General features: G+C 32.9%; 1 protein-coding gene across 2 annotated transcripts; it reads left to right on the top strand.

Annotated features, from left to right (window-relative positions):
- Positions 1-2,287: 2,287 nt before the first annotated feature.
- Positions 2,288-6,357, top strand: LOC132750905 (uncharacterized). Of its 2 annotated transcripts, XM_060740975.1 has the most exons (5): positions 2,293-2,649; positions 3,216-3,404; positions 4,166-4,348; positions 4,916-5,098; positions 5,667-6,357. In XM_060740975.1, the coding sequence occupies exons 1-5, from the start codon at positions 2,469-2,471 to the stop codon at positions 5,732-5,734; spliced, it is 804 nt and encodes a 267-aa protein (XP_060596958.1). In that variant the 5' UTR covers positions 2,293-2,468; the 3' UTR covers positions 5,735-6,357. The 2 variants fall into 2 exon arrangements, with proteins under 2 accessions (XP_060596959.1, XP_060596958.1); XM_060740976.1 differs by lacking the exon at positions 4,166-4,348 and having other exon boundaries at positions 2,288-2,649.
- The last annotated feature ends 5,716 nt before the right edge of the window (positions 6,358-12,073 follow it).

The following is a 12,073-nucleotide window of genomic DNA, read 5'->3' as shown; positions in this document are numbered from 1 at the left end:
ACCGGGGTCATTTTTAAACGTTAAATTATGAACCGGGGTCATTTCTCAACACCTTCAACAGGTGGTTCAAAATTCAACAGGTGGTTCAAAATTCAACGTTGAGAATTGACCCTGTGACCGTTGAAAATTGACCCCAGGGTCATTTCTCAACAGGGTCAAAATTTAATGTTACACCGGCGTGGGGTCGTTTTACACACATTTGTACGTGTTTAACCAAAATTATCCCTCACTCGTCAAACTGTACAGAAGTGTTTCCATAAATGACAATGAATTGCACAATGTGCGTGTAATAGATTGGAAGAGTACATATGTGGGCTCCCGTCTTACCAGGTGTTTCCAGTAAAACATTTAAACAAAATTCAGTCACAGCAAACGGCCATTTTTTTATCCACCGCTTCTGCGACGAACATTCCACCGCCGTTGCGATGGACTCGCCGCATCTGGGAAAGCTATGACCAGCGTGTTAATGTGCCAATCGCATCTTCTCAGCCCTTTCCGTCAAACTTCGGAAATTAATAATAATAGTCGAGGAGTTCCGTTTGCTATTGTGCCTGCATACAATTTACATATAGTAAATTTGATATTTCAGAGGGTTTGGTGAATGTTGCGCTAAACAAAGACATTGTAAAGGCTAATGTGTCAGATGAATATGTTAATGTAGCCGTAGATGGTAAAAGAAGTTTTTGCATTATAAAAGACATAGGGCATGATGTTTGGTGGCGAGTGAACCTTGGTTTATACAAATTTATTTTAGTTCGATTGTGTTGGAAGCTATAAGCTTATTTATAGAAAAAATATACATTGTATTACTAAATTCATTAAATGAGACCACTCACAACTGTCAGTAGCATCTGATACACACGAGATTAGAGTTTTAAATATTTACACGGTCTTTCAATCGCTTTCTACGCCATTAGGCATCCTTGCGTGAAACGTTGCGGTTTCGTTGCTATTGGCCAATCAGAAGATTTGTTAGAAAATATCGAACAGCTGATTGACAATGGCGTAGAAAGGAATTTAAAGACCGTGGAAAGGTTTGAAATTCGAATTTCGCGTTTATCAGATGCTACTGACGGTTGTGAGTGGTCCAACTTAATGTATTTAGTAATATTATTTAGTAAATTCAAGTGATTTTGACCCGTAATCAGCTGACAAACATGTATTAGTCTATGCACAGGAACTTGAAATTCTATCAATATTAATGATAATATCCGAAATATACCCCCTGTACAGTATAAATTTATACTGTATAGGGGGTATATTTTGGATATTATCATTATTATTGATAGAATTTCAAGTTCCTGTGGTCTATGTTTACGTCCGCAATTTTGTCTACCAAGGATTTTTAGCACGAATTCGCTCGTTTCCTGATAGATATTTCATGAACGTGAAGGGCTAGAGACTTGAGGTTGGTCTCATTTGGAAGCTTAATACAAACGTGAAATAGTGATAAAAGCTTTCTTAATTGTCTGACCAATTGTTTTCACAACGGCCCGGGAAATGAATACCTTGCTCGTAGGCTCGAATCTTGAGTTTCCGGCCTTCTCTTAACTTATAGTATATTTTTAAAGGGGGTCATTATTTACATTTTTTTTTTTTGGTTTTTGACATTTTTAAGATGAACACAGTTTTTTATCAATCTGGTCATATTTTTTCTTCCCAGGTCCGATACTCGTGCCTGTGCTCAGCTGTTACAAACTTGAAGCAACAGCAACCTCACCTGCTTGAGCTAAGAGATGCATAGATTTCAGTAATTCGAACCCATTAAGTCGTCTTTTACGATCACAAAGGGATAAATGGTGGCTGCAATTCTGATGCCTCACCCTTAAAGGCAACCCCTCAGCCACAAGGGTGTCGTTGAATACATATAAAAAAAAAAAAAAAAAAAAAACAAAAAACAAAAAAAAACAAAAAAAACGTCACGTTCTGTTTAGCGTATAGTTAAACGGATGTTGCGTCATTTGTCATTTGTTATGTTATAAACGTCAATTTTTTCTGAAGAAGACTAAACGTCAAAAGCTTAAGAAAAGCGTTTGTTTTTATTGAACTGATTATATAAGTTGAATACATATGAAATAGAAAAAATTCTAGTTTGACTTTAATGGGATTTTAATGAAATATACTGCATTTTATTGTAAAAACAACATTCGCCGTATTCATTGTTTACGTCATGAGATACGGTCGGTAAGATAAAAAGAATAAACAAATTGTTCAAATCCTTGCTAATTTATTATCTATAATTAAACAAATAAAGGGCGGTAAACAATTTCAAAAGGATTTTGTAATATGTTTATTGTAGATGCAAATGTCTTTTACTGTCATTTTTTATATTGGCACATGTAATGCTTTTTTTTTAAATTCAAATGTTGCGTTAAACGAAATTGGCGCTTCTTTTTTTTTGCTTTCTTTGAAAAAAAATAGGTTCACAAAATGTCGCCCTGGAGAAAGACACTCTAGCATCAAGTATAATGTATCCGACTTGGCCGTCCAGCAATGCCGTTGATGGTGACATGGGTCAGTATGTAGGTGACGGCGCTACATGTGTGGCTACAAAGACGGAACTGAACCCGTACATTATCATTGATCTTGGAGCAGAGTATATACTGACATCCGTCAAGATTTACAAACAGTTAGATGTGTATGACAATGGTAATGTATAGTTCATATAATTTACAAAACACCTGTGACTTGTTAGATTCAGCTCAAAGGGTGACGAAAAGTACGATCATAAAGGTCGAATTTACGATGCTGGAAAGTCGAAATAACGAAACTACGATCGTGAAAGGTCGAAGGTACGATGATGAAGACACGAAATAATATCGAGTTGTCACCATTTCGACTTTTATCGTACCATCGACTTGTCATCGACGTATCTTCGACTTTTCACTTTATTTCGACTTTTCGTCATCGTGTTTTCGTTGTTTGTGTCGCGATGGCCCTATCGGGACACCGTAGAGATCACTGTATGGTTACGTATTTGTTTTATTTTGCTATGTGTACTTCAATTAAATCAACTTGATTTTATTTATTTATATTTATTTATTCAATCTATTTATTTAATTAAATTATAAATGAATTAATTAATTTATTTATTAATGATTTAATGAATGAATGAATGAATGAATGAATGAATGAATGAATGAATGAATGAATGAATGAATTAATGAATTAATTAATTAATTAATTAATTTATCTATTTATTTATTTATTTTAAGATGAAATCGAGTTTAATATTCAGCTTCTACTGATGGAGAAAAATTGGACCAGTTATGGAATTTTTGAGGAGGATAAAAAGCTGCTGAAACCTTCTGTTGCCACAAGATTAGTTCGACTACAGGTATCAAAAGAGGAACCAGTTGCCCTTCGTATATGTGAGATTATAGTGTTTGCAGTATCCCAGGAAGGTAAGCAGTTTCTGAAAACCATAATCTGATCAGACGAAAAAAAAAGAAAAAAAAAGAAAAAAAAGTTGGTTCTCTGTAGGGCTCGAACCCACAACCTCACAAACTCTTGACAGTCCTCATTGAAGAGTAAAGGAGATTTTGCATACGGCATCTAACACCTTAAAGGATATTGATACTGCTTCTTTTCCGTACTATTGTGATTTCGAAGTATCACCTTTGACACTTCAAATTTGAGAAGTGATGTGGATCATTGGCTTATTTGGTGTTAACTACAATGTATGTGATTGTGTATAAATTGGTATGAAGATTAAAATAGAAAAAAAGTAAAAAAAAAATATGTTATAATGAAAAAGGAAGATTCTATCTAATCTTATATCTTAAGATTTGCGGTCTTTATAGCTGAATGCCACTAGATAAGCCAAATTATTTCAAGAAACTTGAGAGAATGTTCTAAAATTTTAAAGATTCAAGTTATAATTTACATGTTATGTGTTATTAATGGCTAATTTTGCGGTATTTATCATCCCTATTTCTACTGCGTGACTAACACAGTAAAGACTCTCTTTTTTTCATAAATTTGACCTCTTTTTAGTAGTTTACATGGATTGTCAGTGTCGTTTGCCATATGTTAATGACTGTCTTTGTTCACTTCCCAATATTTTACTTTTAAATAAATTTTCAAAATTTTCATGAAAAATATCATGAATCTGGAGGTATGCAGCTTTAAGAATGTGGATACAGATATTCAAGTATTTTACCAGATTCTGAAAAAGTTATACACGTTCAATCCAAGCCATATATGCAGATGAGATTTTCCTTGTCGAACAAGTACAATGATGTCGTGAAAGAAGAGGCAGCGTTTGTGTATTCAGTGAAACAGGAATTGGCTATTTTAACGAACTTTTCCGAAGCCAGCTTTCAAAACATGAAGGTGTCGAAGAAAGGTACACCTGTACTAAGATACAAGATAGATGACCCCTTTTTAAAGATACATTATGTCTCAGTAACGAATAAATTTTTACTTCTTTAGACATGTTAAAATGAATTTTATCATGATTAGATAATGGTTTTATAGCTTGTTCACCTTAAGAAAGCAGCGCTGAATGTTAAATCATTTGTAATAATAGTAGCAAAATGTAAACAATGTTGTATTTCGACTTCCATACAAAGTCCTTAATCAGTATAACTGCATAACTTGCCAAACAGAAGAAAAAACCCAGATGATTCAGGTTATTGGCCAATGAGAAACAATTTTTGAAATTTTAAAAGTGCACCAAAAATAAAAACTTTTGATAAAATTAAAAGCATTTCTTTGACATAATGGGGCTTTAAAGACCTATTGAACATGAACAATTTTAACTTAATCCTATGATTAACAGCATTTATTATTCTTATGTCTATGTGAAAAAAAACAAACAAACAAAAACACCAACTAAAAAGCATGGACCACGATCGGATTACCAGGGGAAAAAAGAAAAAAAGTACATGATTTTGAATTTAATGTTTTACAGATCCATTACAAGTAGAGTTGGAACTTCATTCGACAGATGGCGATTTAAAGAAGCTGAGTAAAATGTTGGAGACGATAGACATGTTATGTGGACATGGCTTGGACATGACGACTGAAGATGGCAGTGAACTGACAATAATAGCAGGTAGCTTACAGTATCACGTGATGTATACAGGACATGCAGGTGATTATATGCTTGCTTTAACGTCAATCGTAACTAAATTACTTATAATTTAATGATATGTTTAGTTCTGCATTAGCCGGTGCTAGGGAACATGGTAGGTAGTTTAAATCTGATATAACCGCCCAAGAAAATGCTCTATCAAACCAAGCCTGCAATATTTTTAATTTTGCGGTGCTGGCCAAAGTCATAGGTTATCTATTATGACTATTCTGTCCAAACATAAATAGCTTAGTGGGAAAGTTATTAATACATTATATTTTTCTAACAAAGGCGGTTGTATACGTGCTATTGAAAATATTAGCTGACAAAGTCATGGCGTTTGGTTTATAAAATTGTTAAATTTTTCATTTATTTATATTATGGAGAAAAGATATTAGAATACTTGTGAAAAGTTTTCACCATGACCTTTGCCTCAATTTTGTTTAAAGTTCTTAATGACTGAAAATTATACATGTAGATGTATTAAAGGGTTCCAATTTAAATGTTTGAAGAGAGATGACTTTAGACACTGAAAGTAACTCTTGCTTAAGAATTTATTTTTAAAAAATATTATTTTGTATCGTTTCAGGATCCCTGCTGTATGGGAAGATGTTGGTTGCAGTCTGCGTGCTTGTTAATGCGATTTTATATCTGTAAATTTTGATAAACTTTTAGAAACATTGAGAAACGTTTTGAGAAACTTATATACACTTAACTTAATTTAGGTGGAATTATGAACGATGCCTTATCATATTTGTTTTAATTCTTTTGTATATACATTGAACTCTTATCTTAGTACAAAATACTCGTTGACTTGTACAGAATGTGTAGCCAATCAAAATTAAAGGCAATCGGAATCGCATATTCAAATAGTGTGTATCAAAAAGGGAGACAACTATTTTGGGTGACCGGAAATACTTGGAAGACCAGTTTTTCAGTTCATTTTTGTTTGGAATGACTGTATTGGTATGTTCAAACGACATTTGGTAGCTATTGTTTTCATGTTTGTGATACAATGCACTTTGAAATATTCTGTTTTAATTTTCTCGTAAGCTTCTTTGGGTCGATAACTATTACTGGTTTCAAGGTTTAGGTTTATTTGAATACGTCAGGGCCCATTTGGGCATGTGACAACATAAAACAGTACATACATACAAAATAATACAAAATGGCAAATAATATGTAAAAACAAAATACTACAAAATGGCAAATTATAAATGGTCATACAACTCCATGATGTAATAAAATTACTGTAATAATTGACTGATAATGGAGGATGAGAGAGAAAAATCAAAAATCATTGCGAGAAAAAACAAAGAGAAAAGACATAATCTAATAAGCTAACATTATTTAAATAATAACATAATATTTTTGCAAAATATGGCAAGTTTCAAAAGGATATCTTTATTACTATGGTTCATTAATTTTTCAAATTTTAAAGCACTTGGACGTTCATAGAAATATTTATCAAGATACAGCTTTCTTGTATTAACTAAATGTGAACATTCAAAAAGATAATAGAATTCGTCGCCTAAAGAGTTACTGGTACATAGGTTACAAGTTCTAAGTTTTCTTGGAATATCATTGTTACATTTATATACTACATTATTCGTAATGTATTCATATGAATTTTCATTATTTCATATAACATAAATTGATTTTGAGCATAATACCATATTTTGAATAGATAATAGATAGATCATTTTCATTTTATTTGATAGCTTTATAAAATATACTGATTGATAAATATGTTTCTAAATTATTATCTCCCTTTTTTACAATTTTCAACATGTGATTAAAGCACATTTTTTTTCGAATTCTAAACTTTCACATAAGTAACTGTTGTTTTCATACTTGTTGTAATTATTTACTAGCCTAGTTTCTCTATGAAAATATATGTATCTTTTGATCCAGTTGTTTTATGTAATTCCTTTCGAAAATTATATATGCTATGTTTTTTAAAAAAATTACATTTATACATACATACATATGCACATGTTTTATTGTAATACTTATTGTAATATTATCACGTTCCTTTTACGCGCCAAATGTAACGTCTATTAACGTAGACGTTTGTTTTGTACGTTTACGTCATTTTTATATATGTGTAGATAAGGTTAAATTTAGCCAAGTTCACTTTTTATAATAAATACGGTAGTTATTTCCCTTAAAGGCCAAACCAAATCTATTGTGGTGTTATGTGTTCATGTTTGTCTTGGTTCCTTTTGTTATGAGTGATTGAACTGGTTTTGCAAGTTTAGTGATGGATGATTGGTTTTGGTATGCAAGTTATTTTTAGATGATTTGGTTCTGGGATAGCTAATATTTCTTGGTAACTGACCACTCCTTTCATTGCAGTCAAAGTGGAAACACATTCTTTGCATTTACATTAAAGTTATTTCATTTATTTCTTTATAGAAATATTTGTATTCTCTATATTTATTTGAAATTAGATCTCATCTATTTAAAGCCTGGTATGTATATATTTATTTTAATTGTAATTGTGAAATGTTTATAATGTATATATTGTAATTATTGTAATTATGAAATATGTAATTCATGAATTTTCTATTGTATAATATTTCTCTTTGTTATTTGTATTATAGTCTTTTTATTTTGTTATAGGTTTCTTCTACACCTGAATAAATATATAAACATCATCAAAGTGTTTATTATTGAAGAAACCCCCCACTACAAATTGGCTCCCCGACGTCGTACAGAAGAAACCAGGCGAGCTGTTGCTGGTAGAGGGGAGAACATCGCTGACCGGCAAATAGACCAGGCCAAGCAGTTGGACCCACCCTATCCGCGGCTACCAAGACAGCAAGAGAAGAGATCTGTACAATTCAGCTGTACATAGGTATACCTCCCACCACCATTTCCCCATCCCTACCCCATCCATTTTTTTATCAGAGCTCTTTCGCGCCACACAACTAGACGAAGACACATGTACATATAGTGATCAGCTGATATTTGTAAATATAGACAGTGTAATATAGGACGCGGAGGAATTTGGAACTCTGAACTGTGATATTTTGTGTTTTTTATTTTTGTGTTTATGGAATTTTTATAACCATGTAAGTAGATATTTTATTCTTGTGTATTTTATATTGTTTTGGCGGTATTTTTCATTTTTTGTAAGGACTATTTTTCTTTGTTAACTTAGGTACTACTTTCGGCCCATATTCTAAATTTTGTGTGACCTGTTTTTGGAAAATTCAATAACAAGGTAAATTTCTTTATATTTATACATATATTAAGTAAATTTTTGGTTTAATTCAGTTGCTATCAAGGTAAATTTTTGATTCTTTCATTAACTAGGACTTGTCATTTGTTATATTTTTAGTAAACACCGATAATGTAATTTTGTCACACAATTTCGCGATCTTTCATATTTTTCTTTAGGTAATTTCGGATAAACCATAAATTTCGGATAGTTAATACTATATACAAGAAACTTAATTCCATTTCGTTCATAATTTGATAAATCTTTTTTGAAAATACCGCTGCTGTTTATTTGTTATCTGTTTGTAAATATCTTTGTGTATATTTTATTTTTGTGTATGTAAATACATGTAGATACTATTTGTCTTAATTGATATACATTGGTTTACATTTAGTTATCTGGGTAATCATAGTAAAAATTAATAGTATAAATACACTTAAATAGATATTTAAGAAATCTTTAGGGTCTTTCAATTATTTGTTTACTTTGAAAAAGATATTTAGAAAAATTTAAGGATCTTGATAACTGTGTTTGTTTACTTTGTGTATTGAATATATATATTACATTCTATTTCTAATCTTTCTATCTTTACTTCTCTACAAACTAACAAATTAACACCCAGAACCAATTCGCGTTTAAGTATTTTTTTTGTTTAAAAGTGAGTGCGGTCGTGTGATTTATTCGGTTTATTTGTTTTTGGCGTTTGTTTGGTTGGTAAGTCATTTGGTTGGACGGCATTGCAGTATCACGTCATCTGGTAATTGGTAATTGATTAAGGGTATTAATTGTTGACATATTTTTGTTTTGGCTAAATAAACACCTTTGATTTTTTTTTTCCCCAGACATTTTAATTTGAACTGCCCATTTTTTTTAAAGTATTTTACTGGTCATTCAAGTACTGGTTACAACCAGGAAATATTTAATATATAAGTACTGGTATTCACCAGGAATTGTTTGAGGGATATCTGCCCAAATATAACTGGTGTATTATATATGTTTGATTATTATTCTGTTTGAATATTGAAATATTTTAGTACTGGTTATCCCCAGGAACTTGTAATGTCCTAGTAACACTTGGTGTACTGACAACTGAATTATTTGGTATCATTTTTTGTTGACCAGTACTGGTTCAAACCAGGAATTTATGAATTGAAGGTACTAATATTGGTACAGTTAGTACTTGGTAAAATACATAGTTACCTTTTATCATTTTTTTTAAATGTGTATTTATTTAAAAACAATTCTGGTAAGAGTTATCAGGTAAACAAAAGCATTTATACTTGCTTTTCATATTGTTTGTGAATGCATCAATAAATTTGATTATTGAGTGTCATTTAAAATAAACTTATTGGTTTTTCGCCATAGGTTAGGTGTATTTCCCTGGTCTATTTTACCCCATATTTCCGCTTCAGTGTCTTATTCTTTGTACACTTATTTATTTTATTTTTTTATTTTCTGTTTATTTTATTTTTTTACTTTATTGTCATCTGTCCACTCAATCCCAGGGTCTATATTTTTCTCTCCATTCATTTTTTTTTATTTTTTTTTTTCAACCATGGAGTCCAGTGAGAAGTACTTATTTTCAGAAGAAGAAATGATAGCCTTTTTATCCCCTAAATATGACATTTCTCTTAAGAAGATAGCATCTATCTCTTATGTTCAAAGTTCACTTAAGGGTATTGAACAGCGTTTCTCTGAACAGCTACGAGGTTTGCAGTCTGGTATCGATAGGAGACTGAATATCATTTTACAAAAGGTGGATTCCCTATCATTTTCTCCACAACCAGATCCTCTTTCTCAGTGTTTTTATACACCACCCCCACCACCACCCCCACCAGTTGATACATTCAAACATCAAACACCACCTCAAGCATCTCATCACATATCTAACAATACCAATCGCAGTTGGCGTGGCCGTGGTAAGGGTATGAATCAGCAGGGCCATGTTGCTGCGCAACAGGGATCTTCTGCGGTTCACCCAAACTAGGGTCCGCCTCTGTTGTTGGCCAATCAGAGGCGGTTATTGAGAAGCAATCACTTGTTAATAGAATTATTGGATGTTCCAATAAGGCCAATATTGTATTTAATGGTATTTCAGCCATAGCTCTAGTTGATACTGGCTCAATGGTTTCAACAGTATCAAACTCATTTTATTTGTCATTGTCAAATAGACCGCCACTGTTGAATTTGACAGATTTCAATATCAACTTAGACATTTCAGTTGCAAATGGGCAATCTTTAGATATTTTAGGGTACATTGAAGTTCCGATAGCTATTCCGGAATTAAACCTTCAGTTGCCTGTGCCTGTATTAGTTGTCCCTGATACACATAACAACATATCTTGTCCTGTGATATTGGGTACCAATGTTATCAGGCTCTGTAAACTTTCATCTACTGATTCAAATTTGTCTCAAGTTTGGCAATCAGCATTTGACAGTTTAGTTTGTAAGCCTCACACAGTCAAATCTACCAATGACCATCCTATCACAGTTGCACCGTATGAGTCTATTTCTGTTAATGGTCTTGTTAGAGGTGTCTCTAGTGATACTAAGCTTGTGACTGAAAACCCTGATGCAGATGTTTTATATATTGTACGGCCACAAATAGTTTCAGTGTCCAATGAAAGCGGTTATGCAAAGGTGCCTGTACGCATCTGTAATCTTACTGCGAGGACATTGACTATTAAGCCGAAATCTAACATTTGTGTGGTTAATGAAGTTACAGTGCTAGACAACCTTGCTTCTTCTCATTCTGTTTCTAATGGTGTGAACTCTACCTCTTCACAGCCAGATATATCTTCTCTTGGTTTGAATGTTGATACTGAGAATCTGTCCCCTCAGCAACTTTTGCGTGTTCGCCAAGTTTTAGGCAATTGGAATCATGTATTTTCCAAGGGATCAACTGATATTGGTTGTACTGATCTCACACGCCATAGAATTGTTTTAAATGATGACACCCCTTTCAAGCAGCCTTACAGGAAAATTCCCCCTGGAATGTATGAAGAGGTGAGGCAGCACCTTAAGGATATGCTTGATTGCGGTGCCATCAGGCCTAGTGACTCTCCTTTCTCTTCTAATGTAGTTCTTGTTCGGAAAAAGGATGGTTCACTTAGGTTCTGTATTGATTTTAGAATGCTTAACTCAAGAACAAGAAAAGATGCCTATATGCTTCCTCGCTTTGATGACACTGTAGACCTTTTAGTGGGATCTAAATTTTTCTCTAAACTTGACTTACGCAGTGGTTACTGGCAAGTTGAGATGGAGGAAGATTCAAAGCCCTATACTGCTTTTTCTGTTGGTAACCTTGGATTTTATGAATTCAATAGGCTTGCCTTTGGATTGGTTAATTCAGGTGCTACTTTTCAAAGAGTTATGGAACGTGCCATGGGTGACCTTCTTTTGCGTGAATGTCTTGTTTTTGTTGATGACATTTTGGTCTTTTCTGAAACTTTTGAGGAGCATATTGTTAGGCTTGAAAATGTTTTTCAACGTTTATCTTCTCATGGTCTTAAACTTAAAGGCTCTAAGTGTGAATTTTTCAAAACGTCCGTTTCTTATCTAGGGCATGTTATCTCTGAGAATGGTATTTCTACTGATCCCGAGAAAACTTCTGCTATTTCTTCTTGGCCAGTCCCTAAGAACATTGCAGAATTAAGGACATTTCTTGGAACTGCAGGTTTTTATAGGAGATTTATTAAGGATTATTCAAAGTTGGCCAAACCCCTTAATGACTTACTTGAGGGTCATGGTAATTCTCCCAAATCTAAGTC

This window comes from Ruditapes philippinarum, unplaced genomic scaffold (genome assembly GCF_026571515.1).
Source record: "Ruditapes philippinarum isolate M1 unplaced genomic scaffold, ASM2657151v2 ctg1086_1_1_1_1, whole genome shotgun sequence".
Lineage (NCBI taxonomy): Eukaryota > Metazoa > Mollusca > Bivalvia > Venerida > Veneridae > Ruditapes > Ruditapes philippinarum.
This window is presented reverse-complemented; position numbering and strand designations above follow the sequence as displayed.

Excerpts from the sequence above, each read along its gene's own strand:
- LOC132750905 (XM_060740975.1), top strand. The coding sequence starts at position 2,469 with ATGTATCCGACTTGGCCGTCCAGCAATGCCGTTGATGGTGACATGGGT. Across the intron at positions 3,405-4,165 it reads GTTTGCAGTATCCCAGGAAG|ATTCTGAAAAAGTTATACAC; the intron begins GTAAGCAGTTTC and ends GTATTTTACCAG. Across the intron at positions 5,099-5,666 it reads GATGTATACAGGACATGCAG|GATCCCTGCTGTATGGGAAG; the intron begins GTGATTATATGC and ends GTATCGTTTCAG.